The sequence below is a fragment of the Rhincodon typus genome, chromosome 2 (genome assembly GCF_021869965.1).
Source record: "Rhincodon typus isolate 14 chromosome 2, sRhiTyp1.1, whole genome shotgun sequence".
In the NCBI taxonomy this organism is placed as follows: Eukaryota; Metazoa; Chordata; class Chondrichthyes; order Orectolobiformes; family Rhincodontidae; genus Rhincodon; species Rhincodon typus.
The window spans coordinates 107,592,347-107,615,725 of NC_063333.1; the positions used below are offsets into that span (position 1 = coordinate 107,592,347).

Consider the following 23,379-nt stretch of genomic DNA (forward strand, 5'->3'; position numbering starts at 1 on the left):
AATTAAGCAGTACAGTAATACTTTGTCCCTTAATTTGGTTCAGAGAACATTGCAATTGGTCCTTTAACTGATCTTTTGGAATACGGAAGAATTGAATGGAAGGGAGGTACCGCTCAAGCTGAACAAATGAGAAAGGTAACTGTAATGCACATTATTACTATTGAGGCACGCCTTGTTAATGGAGTGGGTGTGGAAGTGAGAATTAGTTGTTGTGTCACAGGGATAAAGGGGGTTGTTAACTTCAGCAGCAGGGCATCTCAGGCCCCAGAGGATAGCAGGTGCTAGGTCAGGGTCTAGATGGTTTTGGGGTACTGACGAAGTGTAGTTGGGATGTGTAAGGTAAATTGAGGCTTCAATTTAATAATTGTGCTGGAGTATTTAATTATCTGATTTTTCATGAATGATTATTTACTTAACTTCACTGGATTGCTCCAAATTCTTTGACTTAAGTGAACACTGTCAGAGGGTTCCAAGCTTAGCGGAATTGTCCAGCAGAATCTCCAATTCATTTTCCCAGGCAATTCCTTCAGTCTGCAATGATGAAGATTCTACAGGATCTGCACTTTGGAAAACCTAGGTCAACGTGTTTTGTAACAGTGCAGTTTGTGTTCAGAAAATAGTTATGTCAAATACAAATGGATTGTTGCTACATAATTGCAATTGAAAGATTGTTGTGTTGTTCTGTACTCACAGTTACAAAGTCATCTGTAGCAATTAATGTTCATTTGATTTAGATCAGAACTTGAATTTTGCTGAAAAAGGCACTTCTTTTCAAACGATTGGTATGGACCAAACATATCTTTGGTCTGATTCCTCTGATCATTTCTGTAAACAATTTATAGAAACATCTTGCCAATCAGAAAAAGCCTTGATTTCCTGTTAGCCAGCCAGTCTTCTTTCCATGCTAATATGCTCCTACCTACGCTGTAAGTTTTTACTTTCTGCAATAACCTAATCAAATACCTTTTTAAAATCTAAGCGCAGTACATTCACTGGTTCTGCTTTTCTTTCTCAAAGAACTCCAATAGATTGGTTAATTGTGATTCCTCTTTCACAAACCATGCTTAGTCTGCCTGATCACTTAGAAATGTTCAAAGTACTTTGCTATAACTGTATCTAACATTTCCCCATCTAACGTTTAACTGATGTTAAGTTAACTGGCCAGTAGTTTCTTTCTTTCTATCTCCCACTCTCTTCTAACAAAACTTTTCCAAAGCTAGGAAATTGTGGAAAATCAAAATCAATGCATCAACTATCTCATCAGTAGCTTTCTTTAAGATCCTCAGATGAAGTTTATCATGATCCAGGGACAGGTTAGCCCATGGGTCCAATAGTTTGCTAAGTATCATTTTCTTTGTGATACTAATTTTCTTAGGTTACTCCCTTCCTGATTTACAGCTGTTTCTGCAATGTTATTTACATCATTTATAGTGAAGACCAGTACAAAATGCTTGGTCATTTTATCTGATATATGTTTTTAAAGTGCAGTTAAGGAAACTAATTGCTTCCTACCATTAAGAGTGAGCATTAGTGATTATCTTGGTGATATGTAACTAACAAGTATGTAAAATCTAGAAGTACACATGGTTAGAAAGGATTGTGGTGTGACAGCTACATGCAATGAAAACTTTTGACATGAATATCAGGTACGATCTATTTAAGCAATGATTTATGACCACAATAAAGCAATGTTATACATTACGTGGCTAGAACACAGGAAGTTCAAGAACTTCAAGTTCTGAGGAAGGATCACCGGACCCGAAATGTTAACTCTGTTTTTTCCCTCACAGATGCTGCCAGACCCGCTGAGCTTTTCCAGCAACTTTGTTTTAGCTCCTGATTTACAACATCTGCAGTTCTTTCAGTTTTTATTTTTATTCAAGAACTTGCTACTTATCTGTAAATTTGTAAGATATGCTTTCAAATTCCTTAACATGATAAAAAAAGTGTACGTTAATTTGATGCTGTTAAATCAAGATATGATATTTAATCCTTAGAATGGTGACTCTTGATACTAAATGTTAAAGATTGCATGTATTATAACAGATTGGATAAAGTTTTTGGGAAATTATTTTGGAGATTATTTGCTGATTTGTGAAATGTTTATTGTATGAACATCTTTGTGTTCTAGGCTTATGAAGATATTTATTTGGTGCACAACATGAAAAACTTGCGAAAAATCAGAGGAGATAACTACTGTGCATTGAGGGCAGTTTTATTTCAGATTCTCAGCCAGGGTTTACCTCTTCCATCATGGATAAGAGAACAGGATGTAACTAAGGTAACTTGATTTTTGTAAAGGATATACAGACAAGTGTTGCATTGCAATCTATTGAAACACTGAATGGCTGTCAACTGCATATTTTACCCTTTTTTTTATGTACACGAAAAGAATGCTACATTTCAATTAGCTTTTTGAAAAATGATATATCCTGAAATAATGGCACTTTTGTTTGTAATGCACCATATTTTCCTCTAAAGAAGATTTTATATTTGTGTTCAAAAGCATACCTAAGGTACATTTACTATCAAATGATATTCTGTCTTTTACTTCTTTCTTTCCATTAATCATTATTTGTAAGAGGGGGTTTTGGAAGTGTTCGGTAGTGGATCTCAGCTGCTGCCACCATATTTTGGAATATTGCAGATGTTTTTGTTGAACATGGTGCATTGTACAAATTTTGGGGTAAATACACAAAATTCTGAACTCACTGGCAGTTCTGTTAGTGACCTGTGAGAAACAGATTAACATCAAGTTTATAAACTGGATCTAAAACCGGCTTACACATAGGAGACAAAGGGTGATGGTGGAAGGTTGTTTTTGTAATTGGAACCATGTGACCAGTGGTGTACCACAGAGATGAGTGCTGGGACCCTCGCTGTTTGTTATGCACATTAACGACTTGGATGTGAATGTAGAAGGTTTAGAACATAGAACAGTACAGCACAGTACAGGCCCTTCGGCCCATGATGTTCTGCCGACCTATTATCCTACTCTAAGATCAAAGAACTCTGCGTACGCTACATTTTACTATCATTTAATATGTAAGTTTGCAGATGACATGAAATTGGGGGTGTTGTTGATAGTGAAAAAATACAGTGTGATATTAATCAGCTGATAAATTGGGCAGATGGAATTTAATCCCAATACACGTGAGGTGATTCATTTTTTGAGATCTAACAAGGGAAGGATATAAACAATGAATGGTAGGTTCCTAGGGAGTACTAAGGAACAAGGGGCCTTGGTGTATAAATCTATAAATCCATGAAGGTGTCAGCACAGGGCAGAGTAGACAGAGTGATGAAGAAGGCATGGGGGATGTTTGTTGTCATTAACCGGGGCATAGAATATGGGAGCAAGGAAGCCTTGTTACAACTTTATAAAACATTGGTTAAGTCATAGATGAATACTGTATGTAGAGTTCTGATCACCACACTATCAGAAGGACGTGATTGCACTGGAGAGGGTGCAGACGAGATTCACCAGGATGTTGCCTGGGATGAAAAGTCTTAGTTCAAGGAGAAACTGGATAGGTTGGGTTAGTTTTCGTTGAACCAGAGAAGGCTGACGAGGGATCTGATTGAAGTGTACAAAATTACGACAGGATTGATTGTGAGAATCTCTTCTCCCATGGCAGATGTGTCTAAGACCAGAGGACATACGTTTATGGTGAGGAGCAAGTGGTTTCGAGGAGATCTGAGAAAATTTATTTTCACCCAGAGTCTGGTAGATAAATGGACTGTGCTGCCTGAGAGGGCAGTAGAGACAAGTACTGTCATAACACTTAAGCATCTGGATGAGCTCTTAAATGCCAGGGCATGGTAGGCTTTGGACCAAGTGCAGCTATGTGGGATTAGTGTAGTTTAGTGTTTGTTGGTCAGCACCCTACCAGACTCTATAAACTGACTTAGCAAAATGAATCGGCTTCAACAAGACATAAAGCATGGCCATTCAAGACAGAAATGAGAAGGAATTTCTTTACTCAGTGGTGAATCTATGGAATTTTCTATGCAGAAGCTGTGGAGACTGAGATTCATCATTTGACAGAAGTCAATAGCTATGATTAAAGAAATGAAGTGGTATGCAGAATTAGCCAGCACAGGAAAATAGAATTGAGACAAAAAATATTAGCCATGATCTAGCTGAAAGGTGGAGCAGGCTGGAGAGGTTGAATGGCCTACTTCTCATATTTTCGATCCTCCAAAGAACCATTAAGCCCTGTATGTGATACAAGCACAGCAAATATTATTTTCTGTGCAACTATTTTGAAAATTACAAGGCTCAATCATTACTCAGTTTAATCTTTACTCATGCACCATTTGAACACATTTGATTGATGGTTGAAATGTAAGAAAAGAGATCATTTTATTTCTTTAACTTCATTTCTAGATTCCTGAAAGAGTATTTACACAAGGCTGCAACTGGGTACAGCAGTACAGTTTTGGTCCTGAGAAATACACTGGGAATAATGTGTTTGGAAAACTACGCAAGTACCTGGAATTTCTTAAAGTGCAGGTAAAGTATTTGCGTAGAAATCAAGATTAGCCAGAAGTAGACAACTCAGTCGTCAAAGACTGGAACGAATTACACATGAGCACTTTTCATCATCAAGATGTTCCGAAGTGTTTTGCTGTAAAGTAATAAATTTTGACTTGTATTCACTGATATTTTGCAATCAAATCTGACAATCCGATTAACAGCAATGACGAGCGATCAGCTAATTATATATTTTAGAGCGAACTTTGTGCAAAATGTTACAATGCGCTGAAACAGTTGCAAAGTTCTGTAGACAGTGCTGTCATTTAAAAGGACTCCTACATAAACTAAGTGTGAGGGTCCGTTTGCTCTCTCCAGAGGGTTGCATGTTTTTGACACTGTATTCTATGAAAAACATACCATAAGCTATCAAGAAGTTAAAACAAAACACAGCATGTTTAAGTGAAATATTGTTTAAACTCCTAGATACATTACAGAATAGTATTGGTTTCATTTCTGTTTTATGTTTTATTGTGCATATTCCCAGTTTATTTTTCAGTTTATTTAAGTAATTACTTCTTCCTCTTGCAAATTTAATAACAAGAGAATTTAGTCTCTTATCACTTTCTGACTTCACATTGGCTGTCTCCTCTTAATCTTTCTCCCGAGCTGTATTTCAGTGTCTCATCTACGTTGTACTTGCTTACTCTTCCTTCAGCCAAGGTTTTACATTAAACCCTACCAGTTAATTGTAATTAAACTGCTGTAACAAATTTAGGATCAGTATAAGTGTATACCACGTAGTATATTCTGCAATGTTTCTTTCTAAAGTTTCACCCTTTATTGTTTATTTCTTCATTCATCCAACCAAATTTTATTTCTTCACATTTTATTTCATCTTGAGATCTGTCTGCCCAATTCATTAACCCACCCAACATTCTTCTGAAGTGTTTCCAGCATTTTCTCTTTTTATTTCTGATGTTAGGTGGCTAATTTTATGGTTACTTTGTTTAAGTGAAAAAAGATACAGAGGTGTTGCAGTGGCAAACTTGCTGTCATCTGGCACAATTTCCACATCCAGTGATGTTTGCAAGATATTGGTCAGAGCCTATGTTATTTTATACCCAGATCTTCCTTCAGCATTCCAAGATTCATGTATTCAGGGTCCTGTAGTATTTTCATTTTAATGACTACACCCTCCACACATGTTTTTTTTTAAGAATGGTGCAGTGGGTCAAAAACAAATTGTGAAATAATCATTTGGTAATACAGAATTGTGATTGTTGAGAAAGGTGAATTTTCTCAAAGCTTTTTGTATTGCATTCATAAGGACAATCTGCAAGAAATACCATAGTAAAGGGAATACAGCATTTATACTCTGAGAGCAGAGTGCTGATTAATTGGACTCTGATAGAGGCATTGCCATGGGGAACATGTTAGCTTATGATGACTGACCATTACCTGCCAACCTTTGTTTAAATTTTCAGCCTATTACAACTAGTAGGTTACTAAGATTAATGCTATTGATAAATCCATTGTAATGTCTGCATTGTTCTACTATCTACTTTTCATGACTGACCCAGAGGTTGATCCATTTTCTAAACTGTTATGTTTTCGTTTGAACTGCCTGCTTACTCTTAATCTGCATGTGTGTGTGTGTGTTGTGCATTACTTCTCATATTTTTTAACTAATGAACTCACTTGTTTGTTTACCCAGGAAAGTCTGGTTAAATTGGCCCTTTTTAAACCAAAAATTCATTTGGTCTGGGTGAAAGGATTCCATCCTTGTGGATACTTTTTTTTAATTAGCATCGTTACAACCAACGGAGAGGGAGGGCAAATAGGGAAGGGGAGCTTGTTTATCCCTCACCTGCGAGCTTAATCATATGCAATATCCATTTGGAACCACATTAAATTGAGGAACTTTGCTCCAGAATTGCATGTAAAAAGTAACATAGAGAAAGCAACACAATAACAACCCTCATCAACTGGTCATCAGGGTAGTGTTGGCTCACCGATGACCCAATGGAGAGGAACGCCCGAAAGCACATGCTTCCCGGACTTTGGCTGATGCCGAATGCAAATATGCCCAGATAGAGAAGGAAGAGATGGCGTTGGCACTTCCACTATCTGCAAACTGACCCCACTACCAAAGACATTTTTCCCTCCCCACCCTCATCTGCTTTCCGGAGGGACCACTCTCTCCGTGACTCCCTTGTCCGCTCCATACTCCCCACCACCCCCGGCACTTTTCCCTGCAACCGCAGCAAGTGCTACACCTGCCCCTACACCTCCTCCCTCATCCCCATCCCAGGCCCTAAGAAGACCTTCCACATCAAGCAGATGTTCACCTGCACATCTGCTAATGTGGTATACTGTATCCGCTGTTCCCGTTGTGGCCTGCTCTGTATCGGGGTAACCAAGCGGAGGCTCGGGGACCGCTTTGTGGAAAACCTACATTCGGTTCGCAACAAACAACTACACCTCCGAGTCACAAACCATTTCAACTCTCCCTCCCACTCCTTGAACGACATGTCCATCCTGGGCCTCCTGCACTGCCACAATGATGCCACCCAAAGGCTGCAGGAATAGCATCTCATATTTTGCTTTGGAACCCTGCAGCCCAATGTTATCAATGTGGACTTCACAAGCTTCAAAATCTCCCCGAACCCGATGGCATCCCAAAACCAGCCCAGCTCGTCCCCGCCTCCCTAACCTGTCCTTCCTCCCACCTATCCCCTCCTCCCACCTCAAGCCCCACCCCCATCTCCTACCCACTAACCTCATCCCGCCTCCTTGACCTGTCCGTCCTCCCTGGACCGACGTAACCCCCCCCTAACTCCCCACCTACACTCACCTTTACTGGCTCCAATCCCGCCTCTTTGACCTGTCTGTCTCCTCTCCACCTATCTTCTCCTTTATCCATCTTCTATCCGCCTCCCCCTCTCTCTCTTTTTATTTCAGAATCCCCTTCCCCTCCCCCATTTCTGAAGAAGGGTCTTGACCCGAAACATCATCTTTCCTGCTCCTCTGATGCTGCTTAACCTGCTGTGTTCATCCAGCTCTACACCTTGTTATCTCAGATCAAAATTGTCTGTCTTTGAGTTTCTTTCTGTCTAGCTTTTCTGCAAAAGGTTCTGCTATATCAACATCTTCTGAAATTTGAATTAATGAGAAGTCTTGCTTTGGAGTTTCACCAAATTGCTAGATTGGGAAATAGTCATATCGATGCAGTACAGCAGCTATTCTGATGTCAAGGCTTAACCTTTTTGATGAGGATAGGAAGAAGTACTATTCTACAAAACAGTCAAGGAACTTAAAATGGGGCACTTTCACCCTTGGCACTACCATCTCTTATGTTTTGAAATTCTAATGTCTAGCCATAGATTTTTATTTTTCTGTCATGCTATTTGACTGTATACCCTCCTTACAATTAGTCAGTTGATTAGATAACTGTTAGACCAATTTCTTGCACTCTGAATAAAAATGTATTCAATTTGTTCCAGTGGATCAACATTCATGGAATTAAAGACCAAGGGAAAAGAATAGAAATATGTATGAAATTATTCAGTGAGCAGGAGAATGAATACAAGATGTTTGAAGCAATGAAATTTCTTATGTTGTATGTTGTGGTTGAGCTTTATGACGACATGAAAAATGGAGAAGACGTTCCCAGCTTTTGTTCTTTTCTCTTCGCTCGTGATTCTTCACCTGATCCTTTAAGTTTCATGTTGAACCACCTCAACTGTGTTGGTGACACAGGTGGACTGGAGCAGGTATGTACTGATTATGGTTTGGACTCTCTAGAAATTTTCTTTGTTTGTGTAAATGCAACATCATGAATCTGCATTTGGAATAGCCATAACGTGCAAATATAAATGCTACATGCCTCGGGTCTAACAATTAACTATTCCATAGTACAATATGTGTAACACTGTAATTGATTATAGATGATACTATTTTCAACGTGAGACACACTTTTTTTCATTGTAATCTACTAATCTGATTTATGACCAAGTGAAAAGTTTACAGAAATGAGCAATGCAAAGGAGGTATTAGCATACAGAACTAAATGTGTAGAGGTTGTTTGCATGGGTTAAATAAACAACCTGTTTGTTCCATACAGATGTATAATTTTTTGATGTGAATGTCTGGTTCCATTTGTAGCATTACAATTTTGGCCTGTTTGCCGTCTGTGAAAGAAAATATTTCTTTTTGCTCAGCTGAGTTACACGTTAAGTCACCAAACATTAGGTCGGGAAAGAGGTGAAATCTCAAAATACATTTTTTTATTTGAAGTGAAGCAACATTGTGTAGATTATGTCAGCAAGAAAAATGGCCTAAGTATGAATCCTTGAGAGACTCCTGCAGTGTTGAGGAACAGAGGCTATTGCTAAAGATGTACTGATGTTCGGATAGGTGATAGTGGATTCCAACAAGGCTAGCCTCATCAAGCTAGAGAAGAAGCATTAGAGGCCATGATTGACACGTAAAGGCTGTGTAGATATCGAGGAGCATAATACACTTTGGTAAAAATCCACAGAATGTAACTTGCGACCTTTAGTTTTGGGCCGCTTAAGTGTTCTGAGTAGTCGAACTGGATGGATTCCAACATAGTGAAAGAGAGCTGGGCATGGCTCTGGAAATGATAACTTCAAGGCTCTTTGTGAGAGGAAAAGAATTTTAAAAGGTGGATGGTTATTAGTGGTGAGGGCAGAGGCACTTTCTTTGTGCAGAGGGAAAATGAGCCAGATAGGAAATATGATTGTATGGTAATACCTCAATTATACTTGAAATAAAATCTGACTAAAAGTGGAAATTATTCTGTGTGTTTGATTATTTCTTTTCCTTCTAGATTGAAATGTTTCTCCTTGGATTCACACTCAATTTGAAGATCAAAACCTTCAGACTGTATAAATATGGCACTGAAGAATTTGAATCTTGTTATCCTGTAAGTTGCCATAGAGAATGGCATGAAGTTCTTCTTCTGACGGAGGATGACCGGCATTATAATGTTCCTATTGCCTGGAGCTGAATTATGTTAGTGAGATGTTGAGGAAACATTTTATCCCCAATGTAAATGTCTTGGATATTTATATTGGCTTAATGTTATGATGACCATACAAACCTTGTAGCAGCAAAGTATTACTTAAATTTTGCATTGAAACACTTTTTTTGGATGAATTTGTAATTTTACCAAATGCTACAAGTCTGAAGGTGTTCTGTAAGATGCAAATCTTTATCTCAAGAATGAAAAACTCAAACTCGTAAGCAAAAATAACACATTTTATAAAGACTGAACCAATTGAAGTTTTAAATCTCTCTTGCTGCCATATTTTTTCCAAGTTTCTGCACACTAATAGCGAATTAAGTTTCTTATCCTCCTCCACCAATATTTATCCGTGTAGGGTGAGGCCCACATCATGTGAAAAGCCTGACTCTGAAGGTTGAAATCAGGTGTACTTCCTCATGGATCTCTGGGGGCATCAAACATGGTGCCAAGTCATATTTGCCTCCTTTTCCCTCTCCTTGCCCTCTCAAATCAAGCTGCCACTCATGTCACCAGGCCTTGCCAGGTTGGCCCAGGCAATACTCAAATGTACCTGAAAGCTTGGACTCCTCTTTGTTGATGCTGGCTGTAGTTGCAGCAGTTATCACTGCTCCTGCCTGTTGCTACTGGTACTAGAGCTTGCTGGCCAATCAGATGAACTGGAGCAACTTTCCAAAGTGGGATTTCCTCATGAGTCAGTGTCTTGACTGATATCACTTAAATTGATCCAGGGAACCAGTCCGGATTGTGGGCATGTTTGCTCCCAAGTCATTGGCTAGGGATCAGAAATCATAGCACCCTAAAATACCTGAATTATTGTAACTTTTTATTGGCCTGCCTAACATCATTATAGGAGCACCATTACTACAAGCAGTGATTCAAGGAGAAGGCTTATCATTTTCTCTCCGAAGATTTAGAATGGGAAATGAGAGAGGGCAAGTTAGCTTGAACAAAAGAATATCTTGTGGCGTTGACACTTAATGTATCTTCCTGCTTCCATGTGATATCTCACTTCTAAAGTTGACCATTAATTTCAGTCAAGCTGCATACAAAATTTTCAGTTTAATATTTCATCCAATACTTTGCATTTCAAATTACTTAGCACTCCCAGTAATGCATTGAAATTTCAGCTTTTACACATTATATTCTAGGTCCTTTGCATGTATCCTGAACAAACGTCTTTATACCTCTGAATAGAATGCAACCACTTGGACAAACTAAGTTCCGAAGGCATGGTTTTATTTTGGATGGCAGGGTTTCTGCACCACCGCCTGAAGTGCTGGGAGGAAACAGTTTCCCCACTGACCACAGCAGTCCTGTAACTATTGAAGGCTCCAAGGAGCATTAATTATATGGGAGGCAATGGCCTAGTGGTATTATCGCTGGACTGTTAATCCAGAGACCAGGATAACATTCTGGGGACCGGGGTTCAAATCTTACCACAGCAGATTCCAGTGGAATTTCAATTCAATAAAAATATCTGGAATTAAGGATCTAATGATGACCATTGATTCATTGTCGATTGTTGGGAAAAACCCACCTGGTTCACTAATGCCCTTTAGGGAAGGAGACTGCCATCCTTACCTGGTCTGGCCTACGTGTGACTCCAGACCCACAGCAATGTGGTTGACTCTGAACTGCCCTCTGGGAAATTGGGGTTGGACAATAAATGCTAGTCAGTGACGTCCTCAACCCATTAATGAAAAAAAGTTGACATAAGCAGAATAGCCCAACCTTGCTCTTAATTGATATGTGTGTATGTTTATCCTTCGAGAAAGCTAGGAAGGGGCAATAAAAGTGGCCAAGAAATCCTGGACTCCAAGACCAAGTAAGTGCTCAGGTCTTGCAGTAGGTACCGGTGGTGAGGTTTGGCTCCAGGATGGTGGGAAAAGATGGATGGGAGGTCTTCATGGATTAGCTGGGGGAGAAGCATGTGTGGAAACAGATATTATGGGGCATCCAATATTAAAAAAGCCCCTTGATTCAAGGCCCACGCAGACTGACCTATTGGTCACCCTATACTCCTGAACTCATTCTAATGTGGGCCTCAAAATTGAGGTTAGCCGGGAAGCGGCCCACTTGGGGCGAGAATTAATGAGCCTTAAATAACCACCCCGCACTTGTAAAATTGTGGACAGGCTGGAGGCACGCATGAGAGCCAATCATGAAATTTTGGGTGTCCTCCCTCTCAGTAAGGGTCTATAAAATTCTGCCCTAATGCTTGTTTTCAGTCTTAGTTTGCGGTGCTGTTGATCTGATTAGTTGAAAATCTATGACAACTACGTTATACTTTGTTTCTGTATTTAAAACTTAACACCAATAATCCTCTACCATTGAGGCGTTGCTCATTCATTTTGCATCATACTTGACAGTGGTTCAATACACAAGACAGTGAAATAAATAATTTTGTATTTTGATGAAATGACTGTACGTAAAACAGTATTGTGTTCATGGTAAAGCTCTTTGTTTACGTGACATTGTAAAAATGGTAGTTTTTCTTTTTGTGACTTGCATTTGTTTCTTGCTGTATTCTTTTCTCTTCACACCCGACCTGAAACATTGTCCCTTCTGAGAGAAAAAAATGGTTACATTACTTTATTACTTAGATCAATCTTTTAGATAGCCTATTCTTTTGTAAGTGTCCCAATATTGGTACTAGTGAAAACACCAGCTTTCAGAGGAGTTTTTGTTTGTTTGTTTCTTGATGGCAACTTGGAAAATGTTTGTTTCTACAGATGAGTTTTCCATATTTGCAGTGAATTTATTTAGTCACAGGGGTTAGAGGAATTTATGTGATATTTGAACATTTAGATGATATATTATAAACAAATGAACAAGAAAAATATTTTTTAAAAGATTAGATACTTGTATATGTAAAAACTTATTTCCATTTCTTTCTCTATTTCTTTCACTCTTAGAAATATGTGGTGGTGACTTGAACATAAATCATTTATGTATGTAATACTTCTGTATATTTTGTTCACAAAGTTTTATGCTTCTAATAATGAAAACTGTTTGCTACTTTTAACATTAACTTTAAGTTGTGGATAATTATACATTCTTATGCTGTCAACAAAAGCTCGTTATTTCTTAAAGGAGGATAGTCATTTGGAGTGAATTTTCTAGTTAAGCTTGGTGCTAAGCTTGCGGCATTTAATACAAAACTGCATAATTGCATTTTTTACAAATTGGTTTTAAAATTGTGTACTCAATTTTTCTTGGCGAGTATAAGTTAAAGCATTTGTTTTGATGTATTTGAGTATTTGTTGGATTAACATGTTGAAATTGGCCATGATTAAGAAAGTATTTTTAAAATCCTTTTTTAACTTCATTTTTTTGATAATTACTAAAGAAAAGATATCTTGTCAAACCTTGTCTTGGGGCAGCTTGGTGGCTCAGTGGTTGGCACTGCCGCGTAACAATGCCAGGGACCCAAGTTCAATTCGGCCCTCGGGCTGTGGAGTTTGCACGTTCTACCTGTGTCTGCTGAGTTTCCTCTGGGTGTTCCGGTTTCCTCCCACAGTCCAAAGATGCGCAGGTTAGGTGGATTGGTCATGCTAAATTGCCCATTGTGTCCAGGGATGTGCAGGTTGATTAGCCATGGGAAATGCAGGGCTATGGAGATGCGGGACAGGGATGCGTGTGGATTTGGTTGGGATGTTTTATGGAGGTTTGGTGTGGACTCAATGAACTGAATGGCCTGCTTCCATGCTGTTGGGAATCTATGATGCTATGAAATGTAAGGCGTTCGATAAGGCTCCGCATGATAGACTGGTTAGCAAGATTAGATTGCATGGAATACAGGGAGAACTAGATATTTGGATACAGAACTGGCTCAAAGGTAGAAGACAGAGGGTGGTGGAAGAGGGTTGCTTTTCAGACTGTGACCAGTGGTTTGCCACAAGGATCGTTGCTGCATTCACTGCTTTTTGTCATTTATATAAATGATTTGGATGTGAACATAGGAGGTATGGTTCTCTACTTAGCTGAAATGCTCCTGTCCAGGCAACATCCTGATCAATCTCCTCTGCACCCCTTTATTGCGATCACATCCTTCCTATAGTCTGGCAAACAACACTATACACAGTACTCCAGCTGTGCAATCACTAAGTTGTTACGTGGCTCCATCATAACCACCCTACTCTTGAATTCAGTGCTTTGACTAATAAATACAAGTATCCCATATGCCTTCTTAACCATCTTATCAACCTGTCCTGTTGCCTCCGAAGATCTGTTTTCATGCACATCAAGATCCGTCTGATCATCTGTACTTCCTAGAGTATTAACAATGTATTTTGTATACTTTTGTATTCCAAATGCATCACCTCACACTTTTCAGGATTAAATTCCATCTGCTACTATTCAGCCATCTTACCAGTCCATCTATATCATACTATAGTTTAAAGCTTTGCTCCTTGCTAATTACCACACCAACAATTTTTGTGTCAGCCGCAAACAATGATCGAACCTCTTACATTCATGTCTAGATCATTACAAACAGCGAAGGACCCAGCCCAGAACCCTGTGGTATGCCACTAGACACCAGGTTTCCAGTCAGAAAAATGACTCTCAACAATCACCCTTTGCTTCCTGTCACTAAAGCAATTTCAAGTCATGCAGTTATGCAGCACAGCAGATCCTTCAGCCCAATGCATTCATGCCAACCAGGTATCCTAAACTTAACTAGTCCCATTTGCCTGCATGTAGAGAATATCCCTCTAAACCTTTCCTATTCATGTACCTGTCCAACTATCTTTCAAATGTTGTAATTACACCCGCCATTACCACTGTGCTGTCACCTCTTTCACCAGTCTCCCATGCGAACCTTGTCAAAAACCTTACTGCAGTCTATGTAGACCACATCCATTGCACTACTCTCATCTACACAAGTCACCACCTTGAAAATCTCAATCAAATCTGTCAGATGTGATCACCCCCTGACAAAACCATGCTGACTGTTCTTGATTAATTCTCGTCTTTCCAAATGGCAATTAATTCTGTCCCTTGAATATTTGCTTCCCAATACTTAACCTACTGCTGATGTTTACCACACTGGCCTCTAGTTTCTGGGTTGTTCCTACTATGCATCTTGAATAATGGTACCAAATTAGCTGTCCTGTAGTTGTCTTCGTACCTCTCCTGTGTCCAGAGAGAAATTTGAAAATTAATGTCAGGGTCCCTGCAGTCTCCTCCCTTGCACTCCGTAGAAGGCTGGAGTACATGTCCTCTAGGCCTGGGGTCTTATCCAATTTTAAGCCTTCTAGTATATGCTCTCAATTGTAATTTCTTCTTCTCTGATTTTGACACCTACATCATTCTTCTCTGTTGTGAATATTCATTATTTAAAATAATTTAAAATGGTTATTTAAAACCTCACTTGCATCTAGATTTGGTTACTATCAGAGTTTGCCATTTAGATCAGTAATGGGCCCTATTTTTCACTGGTTATCCTTTTGCCTTTAATAAAAAAATTATAAAACGCCTTTGGACTTTCCTTTTATCTTACCCAGCAGCGTTTTTTTTAAATATTTGTCTCCTCTTCACTTTCCTCATTTTTTTTAAGTAACCCCCTGCACATTTCTGGGGCTTCTGTTGTTCTTACACCTTGGTATCTATCATAAGCTTCCCTTTTCTTCCTTATCCAATCCTGTACATTCCTTGATATTCAGGGTTTTCTGGGTTTTGTTTCACATTCTTTACTTCTACAGTACGTTGGCCCTGCACTTTCACTATTTTCTTTTTGAAAGACTCCCACTGCTCCAATATAGATCTTCTTACAGTAGCTGCTCCTGGTCCACTTTGTCCAGATCCTGTCTCATCATGTTAAAATCGACCCTCCAATAATTCAAAAGCTTTTATTTCTGGTCCATCTTTGTTCTTTTCCATCTCTTTAGCTTACGTCTTACAGAAGATGGTCACTGTCATTGACATTGCTCTCCTACTGACACTTCTACCTCTTGCCCAGCTCTGTTCCCTAAAATTAGGTCCAGCACTGCTCCGTCTCTTGTAGGTCTTTCTGTGTACTGGCTTACAAAGCTCTGTTGGTTACTTTTTAAGAATTCCATCCTCTGAGCCTTTCACATTTTGTCTATCCCAGTTAATATTGGGGGAATTGAAATCACCTCCTATTATTACCCCATTATTTTATGCTTCCCTGTAATTTCCCTACCAATCTGCTATTCTGTCCCTTCCTGACTGTCTGTGGGTCTCTAGTACACTCCTAACATTGTAATTATCCCCTTTTTGTTTTTAAGTTTGATCCACGTAGTCTCAATTAAGGAGGGCTATTTGGTGCAGTAATTGTATCCCTACCACTGAGGTGGAAGACCTGGGTTCATGTACCTAGGGGTGCATAATAATGTCTGCTGAACAAGTTAAATCAAAAATTTAGTGGGCCCTCCTGTGACATGGTGGTAGTGTCCCTGCCCCTGGACTGAGAAGCCTGGGTTGAAGTCTCACCTGCTCCACGGATGCCCCAGCACCTTCAACATTTGTCACTGCATCCATTACTTTCAACATCTTTAACATTCTGAAAGCACCCCCTCCTTAATAAATAGCAATGTGTTGACTGTCTCTGAAAGGCAACAATGTATACGTGGACAAAGATACAGTGGTGACATTTAGAGCTCTATAAAATGCAGTTATTTTATTAAGTACTTAAAAGAATAACACACTTTTTAACTACTAGAGATATCTCAATCACTGTCTTTCACTACGCTGGTTTCTGTTACTAATTACAAACATTATTACCCAGGAGAGTTGGTAGCTGGCTAGTCTGAAACTCTGCTCAACATCTTCACCACGCCTCCTGATATGGGGTACCTCCTGCAGTGTTAAGGTTTCAAGTTCTGCTGAAAAATCAAGGGTCTTTATACACAGGTCTCTGTGCCAAGTATATGCCTTATTTGGATTTATCCCCCATGCACGTGTCCAATCCTGAATGTTTTTTGTCCAAATATGTGCCTTATTTGGAAGAAACAATGGTTACTGAATTCCTGCTATCCTAGTGCTTAGCTGACCTGAATGACTTAGCATAATTCTACTCCCCTGACAGACCATTGTAAAGCTTTTTATCAGTTCCTGTCATCCAACATCTCTCTGTTTTTGATCCAAAGATTTATCTGAGGATGATCCCAACTGGGTTTGCTACATATTTCACGGCACCCCCAAACAGTGGTGAGCATTATCTCATAACAGCAATGTACTCTCAGCAAACCATTACTGCATTTGTGTTATTTGAAATGCCATTTAGATTATTGTACTTATCAAAATGGACAGTCATAAATGTAAGCGAAGTTCCAAATCAGTTTATAATATCTTATTTTCCTTTTGCTCTGCGGTAAATACATTGTTACACGCTTTCTACATCTTGCAAGATATACATAATATCAATACAAATGATAAATTAACTAATAGAAAGAAATACTATGAATTTGCTATGTCTACACTATTCCTATCGTATAATTAGCAACCATTACAAACCCTTGTCTATACGAGCTACATTTTGGTGTCTGAGACCGATCCCTGTTGTCAATCCCTTCCATTTCTTAACTTTCCATTTTAACAAGCAAAATAAGACTGTTACAACAATAAGTATAACAAATTGTCACACAACAATCATGAGACAAAATTCTGATCCACGACTGGACCTGAGCATTCAGTCCCTAATTTACAAGGCCCTATCTGCCTCTTCTACATGAGTTTTAATCTCCTTCTCGTGTATAGCCTATTTATGGATAACTTCCTTTGCTTCAAAAATGATCTTCACCCAGTCTTTAGTAAAGTGTGGAATAGGTGCAAGTTTAGTGGCTACAAACTGGCATGGATCTTCGTCCTTATCATTTGAGTGGATAGACAAAGTTGTGTGCAGTTTATCATCAGGTTCTGACTTGAACAAAATTTGATGGTTAATGGTTAAGTCAGAAGAGCTATTGCCAATAGCCACATTCTGTCCATTCAGGCCACACCATGTTCATCCTTTCTGGTATTCTGAGGATGCTGTGGTGACATAGTAGGTGCCTCCTATCAGGGCATACGTAAGAAAAAATTGGTTATTCACCGGCAGGATAGATAATGAGCAGTTCTCATAAGAGGCAAATCGACACTGATTTAACCCTTCTTTGATCATTTCTTCCGGACATGCCCAGTGGTTTCCCCCTTGATGGCATTGGGACAAATCCACCCCTCCCCACCTTGGATCCCTCTAGAACTTTGTAGCATAGGTTGGTGGGTTGCTTAATGATGTCCAAGTTCCTTCGTGGTATTTACCCATGTTATGAACTCGCATTAGAGGTTATTTGGGTAAGTGAAGCACTGCACCAATGTGAAGCTGATCTTTATTATCATCACAGGTGATCAAGATCCTGCTGGTGAGAGTGAGACTTCTGAGGTGACATAGGGACGTTTTCTCCCCCACCCATATTCTCAGTTGCTCATCTGACACCCAGTCTGGTACTCTTTGATTGTCTAATTGTAATATATTTGTGCTAACCGTAGACAGGAGCCAGCTAGTATATGTTGAACAAAATGCTGCTTTATTATTGTGGGTTCCCTCTTGAGCTATCCTGTCTATAATCTCATTGGTAATATTTTGAAGGGGTCTCAACATTTTGATGGTGCTCAGGGCTACCTATGCCACTTGCCATCCTATCCTACCCATCTTTTCTTGATCCTGATATTCCTGGCCTACTATTATCCTCACATTTTCTTGGCGGGAACTTAACTGAGCGTCCAATTCTGCTTTGGCGAGGGCGTTAACAGTCACTACCCCTGACGCATAGCCTGCTCATGCTAACTTTACCAATGCTCTAGTCCTCTTTTTCTTTGATGTAAATTCACTACAACTAAGTTATCTGTGGAGTAGGTGGTCAAAGGATTGTTCTCTCGCACCAGGATGGCACCTGTATATCAGTCAGGTTAAACACTATCTGTACGTGTCTATATTCTGGTTCTAGAGTAACTATCTCTTACATTTCTTCTAAAATTACCCCTACTCCTCCTGTATACCTCTGAGATTCGCTACACTGTGGCTGTGAGGTAGTTTCAGGGATTGTGATGATGGGGTAGTTGGTATGCAATATGAATGGTCTCGGCCAATAGGACCTTGTCAAGGATAACTAGGGACAGGCAGTAAATGCTGGCCAACCAGTGACACCCACATCCCACAAGTGAATTTTAAAAATATCTAAATTGTCCTCATCCTTCTCGGGTACGTTTGGCTTTGTGGTAAGTTCGGGCTTATACTCTAATCCACTCAACTGAGCTGTCAAACACTATAGGTCTCCAATCCTTAAGGCTTCCTCTTGTCTCAGACCATATAAAAAGTATCACCATCTTTTTCTCTGGCAAATTCATTACCTGAAGGAAGGAGTGGGTCCCAGAACTCGATTAAAAAAGACACACATCTCATCCCAACATTTGATTATTACTATGACATTTGATTGAATACTTAAAGTTTTATGTTTGCAGTCGATTGCTGCCATCCCCTTCCCTCATAATGCAAGTCCAACATCTGCCTGTCCCAGGATCACATTGTCTTAGTTTCCTGTGAAACAAGCATAGTTTCTGTTCTTATTTACAGTTTATTCTATACCTTTTATTGTATTTACAGTGCTAATCTCCTCACCCCCTCAGCCAATTCATGTACATCAGGGGCTGGTTTCAGCCTTCCATCCCTTCACTTCATCTATTTCAGTTGGAGAGTGGACGTTTGATCTGTTATGTCCCCCTTTTTCTTTTTCCTTCGTTTTTGTTTCCGTTGGTGAGCCTGAGGAGCCCATCTGACTCCTAAGGGGTTGAGTGATAATTGTGCATTTGCCAGATCTACATTTTGCTCAGGATGCTCTGGTCCTGCAATTTCCTGGCCTGGGTTCCAAAGCCTGTCCCACACTAAGTTTCCTAACTCTGGGGCATCACATTCTTCCAACCTTATGTGTAAATGATGACAATTATCCTGCCCCCTCCAAATGGTTTTAGCTGGTTAAGTATGATACCAGCCACTCTTGTTAAGGGCTGTCAGCACCTTGTTTACTGATGGATTTGTTTTGTCTATCACTTCATATGGTCCTGCAAACAGAGACCAGAAAGGATGTTGTTTGATATACAAGCTTATCATTACCTGTTGCCCCACCTGCAGCTCCATTGGCTTAGTCTTGGAGTCAAAGTGGGCCTTACTTTGTGTTTCTTCCTTCCCATACTATTTGCGGTCAAATAATTCATTTCTTTCAAACCCTCAACCAGCTTTTGTACCCACTTATCTTTCATTATTCCATCCATTTCTGGCTCAGATAGGTCTAATCCAAGGAGTGGATACAGGCTGTACATCTCTTGACTTGTCATCAACCTATAAGGGATAAACTCTACAGAGGAGGCTACAGTGCTTCTTATTATCATCAAAGTACCATCAGCCAAGTGGTCTGGTGCTGCTGCAAGATTTTGGCCAGCATATTATTCAAATTTCATCTTTTCAACTATCCCACTGGATTGGGGCCTATAGAATATGTGGAACCTTTGTTTTATCCCTAGCAGCATCATGACATTCTGCAACACCTGGGTAATAAAATGTGTCCCTTAATCAGATTCAATACTCCTTGATAAACCAGAATGAATAAAAACCTTTTCTAACAGGACTTTTGCTGTGATTTTAGCAGTATCGGTTTGAGTGGGAAACACCTCTGCCCATTTGGTGAAGGTATCTACTATCACCAGAATATACTTGTATCTTCCCGCAGTTGGGGGCAGGGGACAAAGTCAATTTGTAGATTTGTCCAGGGACCCTCTGCTGGCTTTGTGTGTCTGAGGGCTCCTTTCTTCACATTTTTGTTGGCATTATTTTGGGTACGTATCAGATAATTTTTCACATAATGTTCCCTTTCATTCATGGCCACCTGTATACTTCTTTCAGCCTTTCCAAGGTGTTTTCCAACTCTTGGTGTCCATATATATCATTGTACCAATGAATCATCTGATTCGTTCCTCTGTCTGGAACTATAAATTTCCCTTTACACAGTATCATACCCTCTTTTATGTGTATGTCTTTTCATTCCTTATATTCCCCTGACTCCCTCCCTTTCAATATTTTTTGTAATTCTTTATCCTTTCCTTGTTCTCCTGCTATGACAATTGGAGCCACTTCTTTATCTTTCTGTGCTCCTATTTCCTTGATCTGCGGCTGCTATTCTTCTCTAAGCTATTGCCTTTTGTTCAGCTAATTTATTTACCTTTCTATTTCCCTCTGGTGATAACTTAGAATGAGCCTTCACTTTCATCACTCCATAGTCTTTCCCTTTTGCCTTTTCCAAGATGTACCTCAGTAATGGGGTGGACAGTCAGACCTTCCCATCTGCTGACACAAAACCACTCGCCTCCCACAAGGGAAGGTATTCCATCAGACTGTTACACATGTGTGTACTATCTGAATAGATAGTAGATCTTGGGGGAAGGGGGGTGGGATTTATCTGGGTGGCTCACTATATATGCCACTGCTGCCAACTCTAATGCTTGAACACTCGTGGTCATTGGCAGTTTGAGGGCTTTATTATCCATTTCCCGTCCTTGCTCATTTTCTATACAGATTCCACAGCCAGTTCGTCATCCTCCATCCTGTACAGATGACGAGCCGTCATCAAAAATTTTTAAGGGTGATTGGCATTCCTTTGCTAATCTCCTATTTCTGTTTCTCTGTCTGTCTCTTGTCTTGGGTATTCCCTGTGTTCTCCTAACCAGTATTTCCTCCTTTTTGACTTGATACAAATGGTCCCTTGGGATCATTTGCTATCACCACCTGACACACATGGGGTGTTCCCTGGGAAATTAAGTTATCTGTTAACATAGTAGTACTTTTAACCATTCTTACGTCTATTTTCTCCCTTGTAATAACAACATCCATCTAGCTTTTCTGTTTTGGCTCACTGTGCAGTCGGTAATACTATATGTCCATCTGGCAGCATCTGATTTCTCTTCACAGATGCTGCCAGACCTGCTGAGCTTTTCCAGCAACTTTTGTTTTTGTTTCTGATTTACAGCATCCACAGTTCTTTCATTTATTATTTAGCATCTGAATGGGTGTATGTTCTGTCAAAATTGTCAATGGGTTCAACCCTAAATGTAGGTAAAATGTTGTACTGCCCAGAACACTGCCAATAAGTGCCTTTCACATGTCGTGTACCCCTGCTACACTGGCGCGACCATGTACAAGGTAAAGACTACTAGTTTCAACTGACCATGCACCTATTAAAATAAGACCACCAATATTGTGGAGTCTGTTGCAGCCACCTCCAAGGAGAATGGTTCACCTGGGTTTGGGGTTTTTAGGGCAGGAGCTCTCGCCAAATCCTGTTTTAAAGCTATTATTGCTTGCGTGTGTTCTGCCTTCCATTCCTATGGGGCATTTTTCTTTAGTAACATCATTAGTGGTGTGCTGCCTTATGGAAAAATGATCAATATGGTCTCTACAATACCCAATTGAGCCCAAAAGCAATCTTAATCCCTTCACATTTGTGGGGATGGGAAGTCTAGCTGCTGTTTCATTTTGTTGTTTGTCTATCACTCTTTTTCCTGGAGTTAACACCACTCCTAAGTAATTCACTTTCTGCTTCATTATCTGAGCCATTTTCATGTACACTTTTAACCCAAACTCCTTCAGTAGTTGCAACAACACATTCGGGAGCTGGTAATGCTCCTGTTTGGTTCCTGTTTGCCAAACCAAATTATCAACGTACTTCATTTCTGAAGAAGGGTCTAAGCCCGAAACGTCAGCCTTCCTGCTCCTCTGATGCTGCTTGGCCTGCTGTGTTCATCCAGCTCTGCACCTTGTTATCTCAGATTCTCCAGCATCTGCAGTTCCTATTATCTACTGTATAAGGCAGTCTAGAACATAAGAACATAAGAACTAGGAGCAGGAGTAGGCAGTCTGGCCCTTCGAGCCTGCTCCACCATTCAATAAGATCATGGCTGATCCTTTCGTGGACTCAGATCCACTTACCCGTGTTCTCACCGTATCCCTTAATTCCTTTATTGTTCAAAAAAAATCTACCTTTTTTTTGAAAACATTTACTGAAGTAGTGTCAACTACTTCACTGGGCAAGGAATTCCATAGATTAACAACCCTCTGGGTGAAGAAATTCCTTCTCAATTCAGTCCTAAATCTGCTCCCTCTAATCTTGAGGCTATGCCCTCTTGTCCTAGCTTCACCTGCCAGTGGAAACATCCTCTCTACTTCTATCTTATCTATTCCCTTCATAATTTTATATGTTTCTATAAGATCCCCCCTCAATCTTCTGAATTCCAATGAATATAATCCCAATCTACTCAGTCTCTCCTCATAAGCCAACCCCCTCAACTCCGGAATCAACCTAGTGAACCTCCTTTGCACCCCCTCCAGTGCCAGTACATCCTTTCTCAAGTAAGGAGACCAAAACTGCACACAGTACTCCAGGTGTGGCCTCACCAGCACCTTGTACAGCTGCAACATAACCTCTCTGCTTTTTATTTCAATCCCTTTAGCAATGAAGGACAAAATTCCATTTGCCTTCCTAATTACTTGATGTACCTGCAGACCTACCTTCTGTGATTCCTGCACAAGGACACCCAGGTCCCTCTGCAGAGCAGCATGCTGCAACTTCTTACCATTCAAGTAATAATCCTTTTTACTATTACTCCTACCAAAATGTATGACTTCACATTTATTTACATTGTATTCCATCTGCCAGACCTTTGCCCACTCACTCAATGTATCTATGTTCCTCTGCAAAGTTTCACAGTCCTCTGCACACTTTGTTTTGCCATTCATGTTAGTGTCATCTGCAAACTTTGACACTCTACACGTGGTCCCCAACTCCAAATCATCTATATA

The 23,379-nt window shown here is 39.9% G+C and overlaps 1 protein-coding gene across 1 annotated transcript in view; it reads left to right on the top strand.

Annotated features, from left to right (window-relative positions):
- Positions 1–12,844, top strand: part of otulinl (OTU deubiquitinase with linear linkage specificity like) — a 44,873-nt gene extending 32,029 nt beyond the window's left edge. Inside the window, exons 4-8 of the mRNA XM_020513156.2 lie at positions 44–135; positions 2,132–2,281; positions 4,391–4,516; positions 7,984–8,253; positions 9,333–12,844. Of these exons, the coding sequence (XP_020368745.1) occupies positions 44–135; positions 2,132–2,281; positions 4,391–4,516; positions 7,984–8,253; positions 9,333–9,512 (818 nt within the window). The 3' untranslated portion in view covers positions 9,513–12,844. The remainder of the gene's footprint in view (positions 1–43; positions 136–2,131; positions 2,282–4,390; positions 4,517–7,983; positions 8,254–9,332) is intronic.
- The last annotated feature ends 10,535 nt before the right edge of the window (positions 12,845–23,379 follow it).